Genomic DNA, 18,657 nt, shown 5'->3' with positions numbered 1-18,657 from the left:
TAAAAGCTGTTATTCTGGCAGTTAGCACAGAGAACTAAAGCTCTGACTTCTTAATGAACTGCTTCATATGGCAAGGGTGCAGGGTTTCAATCTTTCCTCCTTCCTTCACCTACTGTATGACATTGAGCAAGTCACTTAACCAGACAGTACTTTGGAGCGACATGTTAATAAGCTGCTTCCTGTGGCAAGGGTGTAGGGTTTGAGTCCTTCCTCCTTCATTTACCTTCTGTGTGGAGTTAAGTAAGTCACTTAACTAGATAGTGCTTTGGAGCTATCAAGAATTTGAATACATGAATACATTTTTAATTTTAGCTTGTGTATTGCAGGCATACAGGTGTGAGAAATGCTCTGTGTTGGGCTATAGCTGTCTGTCTGGTACTTAGTTTAGATGAGATACTCTATGAACTGTTAATGAGATGATTCTGTAGTACATGGTTTGATTCCTCTTGCCTTTGTTTGTTTACTGTGTGACTCTGACAAATCCCTTCACCAAGCAGTGCTCCTGGACTGCCCCTGAAAAGGGGCACTTGAATCCAGTTGGCTATCCCAAGCTGTTAGCAAACACATTATGCATTTGACTTTTGAATTTCTGTACCCTTCACATAGCCAATAATCAGTGCTTTATTCTATGCTAATTGCCCATGAATCCCATATTGTCTCTTATAGTCTAATGGGTTGCCAAATGCATTTTCAATAAATGTGCATTTCAGAGAAGAGTTTACTACTGCTCATGCTAAGTCTGTTTTCAATGTTAATCTTGTTCTGTTTTGTTTAGCAAACATCTGTCAGTGTTTTTGCTGTAAAATATGAGATACAAATTTAAAGTAAATACAAATCTATGATTATTGCAAAAATAAAAAAAGAAAATAGTGTAGACAGGGGGAGGGGGGGCAGTCCATTACCCTACCTAGGGTGCCATTTGACTGAGCTCTGTTTCATTTACAAAGGCCGCAGATACCTCATCAGTCCAGATGGTGAAAATCCTCAATAATCAAATAATGGAGATAGATCAAGGTGATGTGAAGGTCATGAATTCCTGAAGGAAAAAACTCACAGTATTTGGGGGTGATAAATAAGAAGGCCTCTAAAGGTGGTTCCAATACCCACGGCATACTCAAATTAATTACCAAGCTTTAACTTGACTCAAGTTCAAGGTTAAAACAGTGAATAATAGCTATCCTGCCACCAGGGAGTTCAAGCCTTAGATATTGGATAATTGCAAAACAAGGAGGAATCTGGACAGCAAGTATGGGACCGAAATTAGTATCTAACCAAGTTTTTGTCATAAATGCCAGATCCTTATCCTGCAACAAATCTAACAAAATCCCAGCCTTATTGCAGTCCAAACTGGTGTTCATATACAAGGCCCAGAGAGAAGTATCATGATGCTTGATGGCAGTCTTAGGCTCACTAAGTAAGACTACACAGTTAATTATTTCCCAAAGTACCAGATGTCTAGCTAGAGGTTGTTTCCATGAACCAAGGTGTGAAGATATGTGAAGGCTACCAGCTTAGCTAGACAGAATGTTTTAGATAATTCTGTCATTTGTAAATATTAATATAAGCCACAGGCTTGTTCTCTTAAATGTGAGAAGACTGTATTGTATGTTGAACTGCAAAAATGTAACAACAGTGCACTCTGCTGTAAGAAAGCTGATAAGTCAAGCATTTTATGACTGTTTGATCTCAGTGCTTGGAGCTGTGGTGTCTGAACTAGCAGATTCTTTCTACTGTTTTGAGACCAGAGTTAATTGCTAGATTTTACATATATAACATCTTTAATTGCTGTGATTTCCTGACCAGGTGCAAGCTTACTAAGAAATGTAAATGTAGAGTTTCTGTTAGCCTGGGAAATTAGATAATTGTTAGGAATGATGTAATCTAAAATGAGTCAGCAGGATGTATTATCAATGTAAAACACTTTCTCAGAGACAGAGCATTTTGGATTTTGTCTAAAGTTGACAACAACTCACAAGTACTCTGCTTTGCTCTATATGCAAGTTTATTTATAACTGTGATTGCTCTTAGAAAAAGATAGAAAATAGCAAGTTTAGCCTAGCAGTTTTCTATATTTATGTCATAACTATTCTACTGTATTATTTTAAGTATTTTCCTGTGATCTCTAAACTCTTGACTAGCACTGTGTAGTAAGAAATATTGTCTTGTGTTTTTATTATTTATTATTAAATATTTTAAAACCTTTCAACTGTGGCTGTTTTGTGTAGAGATAATTTAAGCTGTAGAGTACATTGCACGTATAGTGAAACTGGCCAAGCCACTCCAATAGCTTTAGTCCTGGGTCACACTTACTATTTGGATAATAATATTGCACAGTAATAATTGTACACCCTTTGGTAAGGGTCTTTTTAGTAGCTGATATTAGTGGTTGGTGGCAGCTGGTACTACCTTATAGACTGGTAGGAAGGGGTATAGCTGGAGAACCTGTGCCAGCTTTCCCCAGGAATGTCTGTGTGGTTGTATATAACTCATCTCAAAGTGTGTGTGTGTCAGCTACTTGGGCAGGAACATGAAGCACTGGTTGGACAGAGAGGGTGCTGGAGGTTTTAGCTAGACCACTAGGCTGAGATCTGTACCCTATAGCTGTGCCAGTGGGGAGTCTTATTGGGGATCTGTAGAGAAAGAGATAAACCAGCCCCAGACTGACTGTGATCTCTGTGTGCTTTTAAGGGAAATTGTACTTTATTGTGTGTGTATTTGTTATCCTTCCCAATATGGACACCTGTCACTGTTGTTAGTGGTGAGGATTGAGGCTCCTTGATTACTGGGCCAGAGCACACTCATCACATATTAATTGGTTGGCAGTGGTGGGATATCCACACCACATATTAATTGGTTGGCAATTGGCTTGTAGTAGTGTGGATAGTGAATTATTGTAGCTTATGTACAGTGATCACTGAAGGTGTTTTTGTACTCTATCAGCCACGCAATTAATATTCAGAGTTCAGACCACAATTGTTTTATTTCTTTTGTGAGCTTAGTTAGTCAGGGAGAGCAGGCTGTTGTCAAGGAGCCAGTTGGCTGTTGTCAAGGAGCCAGTTGGCTGAAATGTGCCAGGCTAAAGGACCGGTGCATGGAAACCTGACTAAGGAAGACATGATTGGAGCTTTGGTCACAGCTGCATCACAAAACAGCAATCAGGAGGTTGATCAGACTGTCGAGGGAGATGTACACCATTCAGAGAATGGACAGCTCAACCTTTCTGCAGTGGACTTAAAAATCCATCTGGAGCTAAAGAGACTTGAGTTGGAGCCCAGGAGTTTGGAAACAGAAGCAGCAGAGAGACTGAGATGTCTACAGGCTGAGGAGAATGAGAAACTGCTGAGGAGAAGGAAAGGCAGACGCAGAACAAAAAGGAGATGCTGATTCTTCACCAGAGTCATGGAGGTAATGGGGAAGGGTGTAACTGGACCCCAGAAGCACAAAAGGTCAGTAAATTTTGTCTACAGTTAACAAAAGGGGATAATTTTGATAGTTTCATTCATATGTTTGAGAGGGTGTAAACAGTATGATTTTGACCAAAGGCTCTGGGTATGGATCCTGACCCCCTTACTCCATGGTAAAGTTGTAACTGTGCTGTCTAAACTATCTGAGCATGAATTTCTTTTATTATACTGCTGTTAAGAATTGTCTGTTAGAATATTTTAAGCTAACACCTGAAAGTTATAGGAAAACATTCTGTGAGCATAGACACAAGGAAGATGAAAGTGTGTGTGAATATGCTGCTGAACTGAGCACTTATTTTCATAGGTGGGTGAGTGGATGTGAGGTCACCACTTTTGAAGAGCTGGCAGACCTTTTGGTGAGGGAACAAGCCCTTAGCACTTTGCCTGAGGACATGAGGATCTGGTTAGCTGATAGACAATGTGCTACTTCAGATGAGTTAGGGAAGAATGGAGACCTATACCTTGCAAGCAGGGCATCCCTGCACAGGAAATGGACCCCCAGTACTGTTCATGGGTCTAAAGGAACCCATGGTGGGCAGCCCAAACTGCCCTGAACAGAATCTCCAGTAGTAGGGGAAGCCACCAGTCCAGGTACATGTCCAGGATCTAGGGTTAAATGTTTTGAATGCAACCAGTGGGGCCATGTGGCATACAGATGTCCACAGAGGCAAGGTGGGGAACAAAAGGTGAGAGAGACAGTAATTGGGAAAGACAAAATGCCAATAATAGGTTGTCTTGAGACAACAGGGGTACCGAACTACCATCCTGCAGATGTCCTGATAGGGAAGGATTTGGATGAGGCATACCATGTGCTTATGCACTTACACTCAGTCAGGCTTCGAAACAAGGATGTGGGTCTGGTAGCCTGGAGGAGACCCAGACATACCACATACTTGCAGCCAGGACTGGTGAGATGGTTACTTCAGGGAGGGAGCTACTCTGTAGCAGTGGGACTGAAGGTAAGCCACAGCTGCTTGTGGGTACTGGTGTTCCCTTGGACAGAGTGACTGTAAAGGTAGCGGTGAGTAGTGGTACCCAGGCTGGCAGTGAGACACCACTGTCAGAGGATGCCAGACTTCCTGTGGAAAGGGAGCTGGGAAGGGTTACAAAGAGAGAGTTGAGACAGGCTCAGCTCTCAGATACTACATTGCAAGGTGTGAGGCAGGTAGGTAGTGAGGCACATGATTCTCAAGGGAAGGGGAATCTGTATATTGGGACAAAGGGTTACTGTACAGAGAGTGGACCCCTGAGGGAAGGCTAGAAGTTGAGAGAATACAGCAGTTGGTAGTAACTAGAACCTACCATCTGGTGCTTCTAGCCATAGCCCATGATATTCCCTTTGCAGGTCATATGGGCATAAAATGTACAAAGAGACATATTATGCAGAACTTTTATTGGCCTGGAATTTCCAGAGATGTAACAGGGTACTGCAGGACCTGTGAGCAGTGCCAAAAGGTAGGCAAGGCAGGAGACAAGGTGAGACCTCCTTTGATGCCTTTGCCTGTGATTGAGGAGCCATTTCAGAGGGTAGCTATGGATATTGTGGGACCTCTGAGTACCCCAAGTTCCATAAGGAAAAAGTATATCCTAGTGGTAGTAGATTATGCTACAAGATACCCTGAGGTAGTGGCTTTGTCCTCCATTGAGGCAGAAAAGGTGGCAAATGCTTTGTTAGAGATTTTCAGCAGGGTAGGTTTCCCAAAAGAAATACTGACTGACAGAGGTGCCAATTTCATGTCACACCTGCTGGCTTGTTTATGGAAGTACTGTGGGGTGAAGCACCTAAAGACCACCCCCTACCATCCCCAGACTAATGGTCTTGTTGAGAGGTTAAACTCTACAATCAAGTCCATGCCATGGGCATTTGCAGACCAGTTTAAGAGGGAGTGGGACAAATATTTGCTCCATCTGTTGTGTGCTTACAGAGAGGTTCCCCAGGCATTCACAGGTTTTTCACTCTTTTAGTTGTTGTATGGGCATAGGGTGAGGGGACATCTAGATTTAATTCGAGATGAGTTGGAAGGGGAGTGTGAATCTCACAAGGAGTCTGTTGTGTCATATGTCCTAAACCTCAGGACAAGGCTCAGGGAACTCATGGGCTTGGCTCAGGGGAACCTGGCAGAAGCCCAACAAAAGAAAAAGGTATGGTATAACAGGAATGTTCGAGCTAGAGAGTATGCTGTAATCCAGCAGGTAATGATTCTCATTCCTGTCAGACACAACAAGCTGCAAGCAGCTTAGGAGGGACCCTACAAGGTGGTAAGAAAGGTAAGTGATGTTAACTACATGGTGGAACTGCAAGGCAAGAGGCAGGAGTACAAATTGTACCATGTTAACATGATGAAACCTTACTATGATAGGGAGGCTCTTGTGCTGAGTATTTGCAGTGGATTGCAGGAGGAGTCTGAGGGAGATCTGGGGACTGATCAACTCTGTGAGGCTCGGACTGACACCTCAGTGGAAGGGGTAGCAGTGTCCCAGCAGCTATCTCCAATCCAGGTTTGAGAAATCCAAGCAGTGTTACAGGAGTTTGGGGACATGTTCACTAGGAAACCAGAGAACACACACCTGAGCAGCACCATGTGGATACAGGACCCCAAAGGCATGTTAGGCAGGCCACTTATAGTGTGCCTGAGAGAGTCAGACAGACTCTGAAGGAGAAGATACATGAGATGTTGGAACTAGGGGTAATTCAAGAGTCCAACAGTCCCTAGGCCTCCCTAGTGGTACAGGTGCCCAAGAAGGATGGCAGCACCAGGTTCTGTGTGGACTATAGGAAATTAAATAGTCACACAGAGTCAGATTCTTACCCCATGCCATACAGATGATGCCCTAGAGCAGCTGGGTGGAGCTAAGTATCTTACAACCATTGATCTTACCAAGGGTTACTAGCAGGTGCTCTTGACTCCCAGTGCTAGAGAGAGGCTAGCCTTTGTGACTCCTTTTGGCTTGTATGAGTTCAGAAAGATGCCCTTTGGGATGAAAAATGTCCCAGCAACTTTTCAGAGGCTGGTAGATCATATCCTAGCAGGAGCAGCAAGGTTTGCCCTTGCTTATCTAGATGATATTGCCATCTAAAGCCATTCCAAGCAAGAGCACCTTCAACATGTCAGGGAGGTGCTGGGCAGACTACAGAGAGCCGGGTTGACCATTAAGCCCAGCAAATGTCAGGTGGGTATGGCATCGGTCTCTTACCTGGGCATAGAGTGGGGAGTGGTAAGATCAGGCCAGAACCTGCCAAAATGGAAGGCATTCAGGCATGACCTGCACCTGTTAACAAAAAGCAGGTGAGGGCATTTCTAGAGACAGCAGGGTACTACAGAATGTTGGTCCCCAGTTATAGTACCATAGCTGCTCCCCTCACAGACCTGACAAGGAAAAACAGGCCAGATAAGGTAGTGTGGACCCTAGCATGTGAGCAGGCATTCCAGAAGCTTAAAGAAACTTTTGGAGGACCCCCTGTGTTAGCCAGTCCAGATTACAGCAAATAATTTGATGTGCAGGTGGATGCCTCAAACAATGGAGTGGGGGCTGTACTTAGCCTGATTTCTTCAGAGGGAGAATTACACCAAGTGTTTTTTTCTCAGTTGAAGGTTCCAACCCAGGGAGGAATATTATGCAGTTGTAGAAAAGGAATGTCTAGCCATAGTGTGGGAACTGCAGAAACTTCAGCCTTATCTGTATGGAAGAAAATTCACTGTAGTGACAGATCACAATCCACTAACATGGTTAAACAGAGCCAGCCAGCAAAATGCCAAGTTGTTAAGATGGAGCCTAGGGTTGCAAGCATATGACATGTCAGTGCAGCACCACAGTGGGAGCAGCAATTCCAATGCAGATGGACTCTCAAGACAGGGAATGAGGGTTAGGTATACTCGGATAGACCTAACCCCCTCATGCAACGTTTCTCAAGGGATACTTGCGAAACTAGCTTGAGTTCTCTGGGGGAGGGGTGTGAATGCTGCCAGCCTAGCTAGATAGAATTTTGTAGATAATTCTGTCATTTGTAAATATTAATATAAGGCACAGGCTTGTTCTCTTAAATGTGAGAAGACTGTATTGGATGTTGAACTGGAAAAAATGTAACAATAGTGCACTCTGCTGTAAGAAAGCTGATAAGTCAAGCATTTTATGACTGTTTGATCTCAGGGCTTGGAGCCATGGTGTCTGAACCAGCAGATTCTTTCTATTGTTTTGAGACCAGAGTTAATTGCTAGATTTTTCATATATAATGTCTTTAATTGCTGTTGCTTCCTCACCAGGTGCAAGCTTACTAAGAAATGTAAATGTAGAGTTTCTGTTAGCCTGGGAAAACAGGGAAGTGTTAAGAATGATGTAATCTAAATTGAGTCAGCAGGATGTAGTATCAATTTAAAAGACTTTCTCAGAGACAGAGAGAGAGCATTTTGGATTTTGTCTAAAACTGACAACACACTAGTACTCTGCTTTGTTCTACATGCAAGTTTATTTATAACTGTGATTGCTCTTAGGAAAAGATAGAAACTAGCAAGTTTAGCCTAGCAGTTTTTTATATTTATGTCAGAACTATTCTACTGTATTATTTTAAGTATTTTCCTGCAATATGCAAATACGTATAAAAAATCAGCCCTGAGTTCTAAGAGTAGACCACTACCACATATAAAATAAAGTATAAGGTCTAATACAAGTTGATGATCATATAATGGTAGGTGCCAGTTGTATTTATGCTGAATCAGGCATGATCAGTAATAAACACGAGTTGAGTACCTATAACTGTGATAAAAAGTACCCTGAGTAAAACAGGCTATGTACCTTTAAGTAGTATGGGACCAGGTGGTCATTGTTCCACAGTGCAGCAACAGAAAATTAAGCAAGAGACATCACCCACAGAAAATGTAATCAGCAACTAGGAGGTAAACTTAGGTAGAATTATCAAAGTAGATTGTCCAGTATGGAGTTGGGGGTTGGCATAATGGTTAAGATGTTTGCCTCACAGATGTATTACAGGGTGCGATTCTCATTTTTGGAAGCATGGTTAGGCTTAAAAAGCCCCCACTCCAGGGTCATTAGCAAAAAAAGTTCAGCAATCAATAATCCAAAACAGATGAGCTGGACATCCTGTCTATTGACAGAGCCAGTAGACCTAATGCACCAAAATCGTATCCAGAAAGGTGCAAACAGAAATGCAGGTCCTTAAAAATAGAAGACTGCAAAAGTGCCTTCAAAAAAAAACTCAAGCATTCCTAAAAAAGCTTGAAAAACTCTGCTATGGCTCCAGACTGAGTTGTTCAAAATTGCACCAAATACAAAAAAAAGCACAGGTGCAGGCCACAATAATGCTAGCAAATTAAAAACGACCATTCATAGAGATCTAAGAGATCCCAATTTGGCTAACACTGCTGACACTTCTCTAATTCCAAATAAAATCACTCTGATTACTCCATACAGAGACAAGCAAACAAGCAAATGAACAAACAAATGAGCCCATATCACAGTGCCAGCAGCCAGAGTGCCACCATCCTGCTCATATCAACTTCCTATATATTTATAACATACACACTCTTAAATGAGAAACCTCTTACTTAGGATATAGAGCTAATGAAGAAGCTTTATTCTGTGTAAATGTCTGTTTAATTTACATGTTACATGGAATCAATAAGAGTGTTAACAATATTAAGAAGAAAAACAGATTTGTAACACATAGACTCATGTATTTGGAGTTTTCTCCCACTTAATATAGGAGCTGTATCATCTGTTATACTTTTGAAAATGTCTAGATGACTTTATCAGCAGTTTAGATATGGTATTATAGCAGACAATAAATTACCAGCAGTCCAAAAGTTTCTAGGCAGCTATGCCCCTACAGTTGGAAAAGCATTCACAGATGTGATGAAATATTCTTCCAAGTTTATTTTAGTAAAATGAATTAACTAAACATAAACATAATTGTATCTGCCTTCCACAGTAGGATTATTTACGGTATGCTTCCAACTCTACAGTAATCTGTTAGCTTAATAAAATTCAGAATTCTGCTATTTAATAGAAGTTAGAAGCAGAATGGCATGCATATTTGTGTCATTACTTATATTTTATGCCCCCCAAGAGGCATTACTTGATTTAAAGTACTCCAGTAACTTTGATGTCATTCACATAAATAGCCACTGTGTACATTCCAATTCCCTGCCACTCATACCTAGATCAATGTGACCACTGATTTTATATAACTGTTTACAAGCCTATATATTTCAATTTCTTTGCTCAAGAATTCAGGAAAAAGCCAAAAATAATGAGAGGACAAGGACCAAAATCAGTAGCAATTTTCAAATATTACTCAAATCAACTTAAAAAGTTACTAGAACAATTTTGCATCAGTGTGCATTTTCTGAGCAGTATAAAGTGTAAACTCTAATGTCTTGTATCATTGACTGTAATCTTCAATAATTTACTGGAAAATTAAAAATGTTATAACGGACAAGGCAAGTACATTAGCAAATTAAGACCATTTTGTGAAATCAGGGACAATTGAGAGGTATGCTAATACAGGACAAAATCAGCATACTGGCGGAGCCAAACAAGCAGTCTAGTGTTAAGCTCTCACATTTGGATACATGGCTAGGGTTAAAAAGGCCCTTGTGGTCGTTAGCCTAGTTAACACCTATGAACATATGAATCAGTTCAATGTTTCATGCTTTCCTGACATGCATAACATACACTTCTAGTGAATGTTACAGCATTTAGAGAGTATTCAAGAGACGGTTCTGTTTAATAAGTGATGAAGACAAGAGCTAGAAACACAACGCTTTCTAATAATGCAACAAAAATGTTACAAACCTAAGTAATCGTGAGAGTTTATACTATATAATACCCTCCTCACAGGGTTACCAGGGTGTTCTGGTAGAAAACAGCACTTCAAAACATCAGATGATATGCAGAAAACAAACAGAATGCATTTTAAAAATCTTGGCCAACCGGTACTCCTTTTTTAAGTCTTCATATTGATGAAATCTAAGAAGAGCATATATTAATGTACTGTGTTTCACACACTGTGTAGCAAAACACTTCACATACTATGCTTAATCTGGTAGTGCAGTCTGCAACTGCATGCAATGTCTAAATGTGTCCTGTTTTGATTTGCTATTACTGTTGTTTTGCAAACAATTAAAAAGGCTTCAACAGAGACTGTGTGTGTGTGTGTGTGTGTGTGTGTGTGTGTGTGTGTGTGTGTGTGTGTGTGTGTGTGTGTGTGTGTGTGTGTGTGTGTGTGTGTGTGCATGCGTGTATGTGTGCATTTAATTAATGGAATGGAGGTAGGGAAACTGACCTATGTAAAGCAACAAACAGTTTGTAATTTACTGTCCATTTGGATACAAATTGTGATTAAAAGTATTGTGACAGAGGAACTATTTTGTGTCAAAATTATCTTCATAATATTTACTTTTATAAAAGACAAACACATTTATAGATAGTCGATTTTCTAAGCATAGTAATGATATTCATATTGGGTAGTACTGGGCAGTAACAGAACTTAATACTTCTGGGGGATGTTATTGTCCAGAACTGACAATATCGTCAGGTATTATTACCTGCATTAGTCTTATGAAGAAGTACATGCATTGCGTGCAAAATGCTGAACACCGTTTAAGGCAGGTACATAACAAATCAGTTTTATTTGATAACATTATAGAGAGTTCACAGTAAGAAGTGACAAGCCACACCAATAAAACATATATGTATACAAGTTTAATGGTTTAAATGAAATCTGGTAATATTCTTAGAATGTATTCTTTGTGTGATCAGAGAAGCCCTAACTAAATTTAAATAGTACTGAATTCATGAACAGGAAAGGAGATAATTAGAACAGTGGATACTCTTAAGAGAATAAAGCATATTCTTTGTGGGTACCATGCACCTAAGTACGAGACCCCTTTGTCAAGATCCCCACATATCTATACAATGAGATCTTTCCTGTAGTATGAGTAGAGACATATATTTACTGACTTACTGTGGAAGTTTGTATATAAATTTTACTGAAGAAAAGTAAGACTTTTTCAGACTGTTATCTATTTAAACTATATGCACTTATGTGATGACCTCTGGAGGAGGCGAGCAACATGTTAATAATTAACTTGCACTTTTTTTTTTTTTTTTTTTTCTTAGCTGTCACGGTACCTGGAATAAAGGATCACCTGCACACATAACATATCTTCTTATTTCTAATTGATCCAGTTCCTATTAAAGTTTTGCTTTTCATTCTTCAGGCTTGTAATGGAGGCAGCAATAAAGTAATGAAAGGCTGGCATACAGAAAAATCTGTTTTTCTAAGTTTAACATTTTTTTTTTATTATTTCAGCTAAAATGTTGTTTACATGCAAACTAGTTGTGATTAATGCACTCTTGTTCATTTGCAGAAACAAAACGGATACAAGGTGTACCGCCTCCTGTGTCTCCCAAACCCATCCCTCCTCCAACTGCACCTAAACCGCTGAAACAACATGCTGTTCTCCAGTCAGTGAGTGCAAGTTCAACACCAGTTCCTTCTCCAGCCAAACAACCCGCAGCTATCAAAGCTGCAAGCACACCAGCATCTGTTTGCTCAAGCCCAGCAAAACCAATCACACCAAGCCAGCCTCAGCAGACCCCTGTGAAGCCCCCAAGATCTTCAATATCTGGGTCATCCACGGAAAGTTCAAGCACTGAAGCAGCACAGCAGAAACTTGATGAGACCAGCGCATCTCTGGCTGCAGCTTTACAGGCCGTGGAAGAGAAAATAAAACAAGAAGACGGGCTGCAAACAGAGTAAGCAAAACATTATATTCATACACAAGTGTTTGAACAAACATTCTAAAGGAAAATGCATCACCGCTATAGACAGGAATGATTTTGTAGTTCAAGGGTCAAGTGTAGTATAAGTTTTTTCTTACGAAACCTAGAGCATTTTATAGTCTTTAGGGACTTCTTTTTTTCAGGGATGTTATCATTATTCGGTAAATGTAATTCAGCGTCCTAATATTTATTAATTTTTTTTCAGAGCTTTTATTGTAATTACTGAGTAACACATTCCTAAACTGACTCCTTAATTCTTACCGTGAAATGTGAAAAACAAGTTATTATGAATACATTTTAATGAAAGAATACATCCTGTACTAACATCCAATTGTAGGAGTATATCACATATTTATTTACATTTTGTTGTCTGGGGGTGAATTTACTGGGTAGATCCCATTTTCAGAAGGTACCAAGGGAGAAAAACTCCACAAAAGTAATGATAGCCAAATATAAATAAAATGCACACATTTAAGATAATTTAGTGACAAAAGTGTTTCTCATTACACTTTTAAGCAGGGGATCTTTACCTAATAATACTTCTTTACGTTTCCAGTTTCTACCAAACACTTCCTGTTGTTTGCTTGCTCTTCAGTTGTCACATCTTTGTCGAATCTCTTCAGTCTCTGAGACTCTTGTGTGGCCAAGTACCAAGTTTTCACTAGCACAAAAGAATTCCACATGTGATGTCTAGAACAGTTTCTCTACCCTTGCTTATCCTTACTGACTGATGTCTAATATCCAGCATTTCCCCCCTTTGGCCCTACATAAAGGTATCATTTATTTAGATCAGCTTCCATCCCCAAAGAAAAGTACTGCGTACTTATTGTGTATTTTCTGTGCATGATCTTGACTATAAATTTTATTAAGATGCAGCCGCATAAAAGTGCAGTTTGTACTTAACTGTTTGGCCTTGTGTTAAAACCATTTCACTATGTGCATTAGTGATACAATAAACAAACACAAAAAACAGCAAAGAAATAAGGAAGGAAAAGTGACATATACCAGGTCAGTGTTACAACATAGTTTGCAAATCTCAGAGACCAGAATGCAGAAAAGTGAATGCTGATGTGTTTGGGAGATGATTGTCTGTCAACAGTTTGATGCCTGCCTCCAATGAAAAATAAGGTATTGTCCATGGAAAACCACAAGCATTGTATGCTCTTAAGCAATTAATATTAAACACGCATTCTTCATAAGCAATACAGAGATAAGATTTAGAAAGCAACAATTTACCTTATTTATCTTATTGTTTATATTTGTTTACCAGTGTAGTGCACTGATCAGCCACAGCCTGGGTGAAATATAAAATATTTCACAAACAATAAATATGGGTGTGGGAGGCTGGCATAATGGTTAAGGTATTTACCTCACAGACACAAGGTGCAGGGTTTGATACTTACATGGGACAATTGGCTAGGCTTAAAATGGCCAACAAGGGCAGTTAGCCTAGTACTAATCTATGAACCTACAGAAATGTAAGCAGTAACAGAATAGTACAGACTAATTACATAGAAAAAATGTGTATGTACATTATAGTGAACAAGCACAGTGCAATGTACAAACAAGCAGAGTGTAATGCACAATATATACATTAGTTTATAAAGTGGGTCAATTTTCAGTGGATCTTGAGTAAGGAAAAGAGACTCAGGAAGGAAAAAGGTTAGACAATATGTCCTGTATTGAAGCAGAAGCATTTGGCTTGGGAGATAGGAAATTCACCCCGGGGATCACTTCTGTGGCTGTGCTTGACAGGGGCACAGGAAAATCATTTTCTTGGGTGGCAAAAGCCAGGGTACCGTTTGGCTAGGTTTATATAGGCCCTAGGGCCAATAGCCAAGTACCTACCTACGAACCTACAAACCTATAAAGAAGTGCTTTTTGAGTTGCATTCTGAATTTGGAAAAAGAGTTTATTTCCTTAATGCTGATAGGGAGAGCTTGTCAAAGAGTAGGTGCCTGAGAGGAGAAAGCATGTGCAGTGCTGTGTAGTTTGGTTCTAGGGGTAATGAAAGTTGATGTGATAGAGTATGTGCAGTGCTGTGGAGTTTGGTTCTAGGGGCAATGAGAGTTGGTGTGACAGAGCATGTCCAGTGCTGTGGAGTTTGGTTCTAGAGATAATGAGAGTTGGTGTGATGGAGCATATGCAGTGCTGTGGGGTTTGGTTCTAGGAGTAATGAGAGTTGATATGACAGAGCATGTGCAGTGCTGTGGAGATGGTTCTAGGGTCAATGAGAGTTGGTGTGATGGAGCATGTGTAGTGCTGTGGAGTTTGGTTTTAGGGGTAATGAGAGTTGGTGTGACAGAGCATGTGCAGTGCTGTGGAGTTTGATTCTAGGCGTAATGAGAGTTGGTGTGATGGAGCATGTCCAGTGCCGTGGAGTTTGGTTCTAGAGGCAATGAGAGTTGGCGTGATGGAGCATGTGTAGTGCTGGGGAGTTTAGTTCTAGGGGTAATGAGAGTTAGTGTGATGGAGCATGTGCAGTGTGGTGGAGTTTGGTTCTAGGGGTAATGAGAGTTGGTGTGATGGAGCATGTGCAGTGCTGTAGAGTTTGGTTCTAGGGGTAATGAGAGTTGGTGTGATGGAGCATGTCCAGTGCTGTGGAGTTTGGTTCTAGGGGTAATGAGAGTTGGTGTGATGGAGCATGTGTAGTGCTGTGGAGTTTGGTTCTAGGGGTAATGAGAGTGGGTGTGATGGAGCATGTGCAGTGCTGTGGAGTTTGGTTCAAGGGGTAATGAGAGTTGGTATGACAGAGCATGTGCAGTGCTGTGGAGTTTGGTTCTAGAGATAATGAGAGTTGGTGTGATGGAGCATGTGCAGTGCTGTGGAGTTTGGTTCTAGGAGTAATGAGAGTTGGTGTGATGGAGCATGTGCAGTGCTGTGGAGTTTGGTTCTAGGGGTAATGAAAGTTGGTGTGATGGAGCATGTGCAGTGCTGTGGAGTTTGGTTCTAGGGGTAATGAGAGTTGGTGTGATGGAGAATGTGCAGTGCTATGGAGTTTGGTTCTAGGGGTAATGAGAGTTGTTGTGATGGAGCATGTGCAATGCAGTGGAGTTTGGTTCTAGGGGTAATAAGAGTTGGTGTGATGGAGCATGTGTAGTGCTGTGGAGTGTGGTTCTAGGGGTAATGAGAGTTGGTGTGATGGAGCATGTGCAGTGCTGTGGAGTTTGGTTCAAGGGGTAATGAGAGTTGGTATGACAGAGCATGTGCAGTGCTGTGGAGTTTGGTTCTAGAGAGTTGGTATGACAGAGCATGTGCAGTGCTGTGGAGTTTGGTTCTAGGGGTAATGAGAGTTGGTGTGATGGAGCATGTGCAGTGCTGTGGAGTTTGGTTCTAGGGGTAATGAGAGTTGATGTGATGGAGCATGTGCAGTGCTATGGAGTTTGGTTCTAGGGGTAATGAGAGTTGGTGTGATGGAGCATGTGCAATGCTGTGGAGTTTGGTTCTAGGGATAATGAGAGTTGGTGTGATGGAGCATGTGCAGTGCTGTGGAGTTTGGTTCTAGGGGTAATGAGAGTTGGTGTGACAGAGCATGTGCAGTGCTGTGGAGTTTGGTTCTAGGGGTAATGAGAGTTGGTGTGACAGAGCATGTGCATTGCTGTGGAGTTTGGTTCTAGGGGTAATGAAAGTTGGTGTGACAGAGCATGTGGAGTGCTATGGAGTTTGGTTTTAGGGGTAATGAGAGCTGGTGTGGCTTGTGAGTAGTGTTTCAGGTTGTATGAGGAGGTTTTTTCATTAAAGTCTAGCTGTAAGGGGGGGAGGGTAAATGTCTGGAGTTGGAATGTTTGTAGAGATGGGATCCTAAATGGTTAGATCTTTGTTTTATGGTTAGCCCATTTGGTTTTACTAGGGTGATACAGTGATTCTCACGGAGAAGTGAGTTAGCAGTGAACTGGTACAGCTCCTCAGAAAGCAGCTGCTATATGTAATTTAATATATATATATATATATATATATATATATATATATAGACATAGATAGATTAGATATAGATATAAATATATATATATATATATAATATATATATATATATAATATAATATATATATATATATATATATATATATAATATATAATATATATATATATATATATATAAGATAAAATAGATATAGATATATATATATATATATATATATATATATATATATATATATATATATATATATATATACACACACACACATACACCAATTTAGTGAAAATACTTTATCTTTTTAGAAACTATGTAGTCTCAAATGTATAATAGAATTAGAAATATAAAAGGTATTTTACTTAAGAGTATTGAAATGTTCTAGCTTAAAATGTGTATATTTCGAGACACCTTCTTGTAAAAAAAAAAAACAGATAAATAAATAACTTGAAACAGACACATTTGTTATAGAGATACCTCTACAGTCTTACATACTTTCTGAATTAATTTGGATGAGTTGACAACTGTCTCCTATACCAAATCATACTTAGAAATGCAGTCAGATCAAACTAGCAGACATAACCATCATCATCATCAGCCCCCTTTTTGCCATTTTTTTACATCGGGTTGGGGTGTCATGTCAACTGTCACCACCTCTCTTAATTCACTATTACTCATGCAAATTAGTTCCTGGTAATGTTAGAAGTCATAGGAACAGAATTTGTCTTTGGGTCAAAGTTCTTGGATGTACAAGATAGTCACAGATCTGTTAAGGAAAAATAGGGGTCCTAGTGTCAGTGATATTACCTACCCAAAATCCTGGAGAAGAGGGTGCAAACCATGACAGCTCCATTGTTTTATGTGCCTTGTGAAGCTCTTCTTTTTAACATTTTTAACCTGCAGATGGCTGCTTTATGTATCCAGATCACTATGAAGGCCTACTCTGAGCTTATCGATTCTAGCCAAAGTCACTGTTGGCACTTGTTGTGATCTGAAGCAACATTCCAGCAGCTGTCTTTTACTATAGTTTATAGACTGGTATCTACTGATATAAGAACACATAACAGACCTTAGGTCTCAAGCACTGGGCATTAAAAATCATAGCTCATTCTAAGGAAGAGGAGCATTGTCTTATTTTCTAGAACTGAAATTCTTCAAGTACTAAGCCATATATATATAACTTCTGATAGGGAGTGTTTGTGTCATCTTAATTCAGTTATTTAATGATGTTAGTACCCTTAATTATATCTAACTATATGACAGAAAAAAATAGTAAATCTAGCAGAAGCAGGCTAAATTTAAGGGCAAAATTCATAATCCTATGACTAAATCATAAAAGTTGTGAGGTATGTATCAAACCTATACAGCTGTAACCATTTTAGGCTGCAGATATGCATATTTTTCCTGACACATTAGCACTGTTAATTCAAAAAAAGTAAGATCAATGGTGCTGTAATTATCAGACTCTTTTAAGACATTTGGAGTATACTTTCAATCTTGTAGTATACATGCAGGGCATCTCAAGTCTTTAATGTTCTAATGAAATGGCCAAACATTCTGTTTCTTAGACTTTTGATATACAGATTCTGACATGATGAACAATGAATTAACTGGAAAGACCCCTTCTTAATTGTACATATTCATTTTCTGGGTCCTGACTTTATTTTAACCGGGATTATCTGAAACATTCTCCATAAAGTTAGAGAAAAACTAACAATGGTTTAACAAGTAGAGTAATGAAATAAAATAAGATAGTTAGAAACAGTCTAACCACGTCTTATTGAGCTGAAAGCCACTGAAGTAAGCTTCAGGTGGATGAAACAATCCGGTCACTTTCAACCACACGTAAATAACAAAGAAAAGCATTTGTGCAGGGAGTATGTCATCCTGTAACCACATCTGGGGAGCTTCTCCCCTTTACCCCTTTACTTACATCTAACAAGTCCATGATGACACAACTGCAGAGAAAAAATGAAAAGCAGCACAACTTTGAATTACTGTCAGTGCACAAATAGAAACCATGCTGGTATTGATTATCTACAGAGAACAGCAATTGATGAGATGGAAATTGAGTAAGTGTATTCACTCAGTTAGACTATGTCCTCAACTTAGGTATGGAAGCCAATAAAATATCTTCATATTGATTGCTCCCTTGCATAATGAGGGCGATCTCTTTGATGAATAATTACGCAAAATGATTATTCTTAATACGTAGTACAAGTACAGACAGAACAGGTTGGAAGAAGAAGAGTCAGATACGCACAGAGCCCTTTAAAGCAACAGAAACGTATGAGATGTTAGTAACAGTCAGAAAAGTAAAATCATCCCCTGAAGTACCAAGATTCAAATGGCATGACTTTCAAGTAAATAATTTAATTGCTTATAAACTGTAGGTGATAGTGACACTTTTTGTTGCATGGAATTTTAAATTGTAAGTGAGTGACTAAGAAGGAAACACCAGTCAGCAAGCAGTTAATG

The 18,657-nt window shown here is 39.7% G+C and overlaps 1 protein-coding gene across 1 annotated transcript in view; it reads left to right on the top strand.

Moving 5' to 3' along the window:
* Positions 1–18,657, top strand: part of CASKIN1 (CASK interacting protein 1) — a 1,590,276-nt gene that overhangs the window by 1,547,683 nt on the left and 23,936 nt on the right. The window contains 1 exon segment of the mRNA XM_044089212.1: positions 11,852–12,227. Within this exon segment, the coding sequence (XP_043945147.1) occupies positions 11,852–12,227 (376 nt within the window).

The sequence above is a fragment of the Protopterus annectens genome, chromosome 12.part0 (genome assembly GCF_019279795.1).
Source record: "Protopterus annectens isolate FY-2018-M chromosome 12.part0, PAN1.0, whole genome shotgun sequence".
Taxonomy (NCBI): Eukaryota; Metazoa; Chordata; order Ceratodontiformes; family Protopteridae; genus Protopterus; species Protopterus annectens.
Note: the sequence above shows the minus strand (reverse complement) of the source record. Positions and strands in the feature narration are given on the sequence as shown.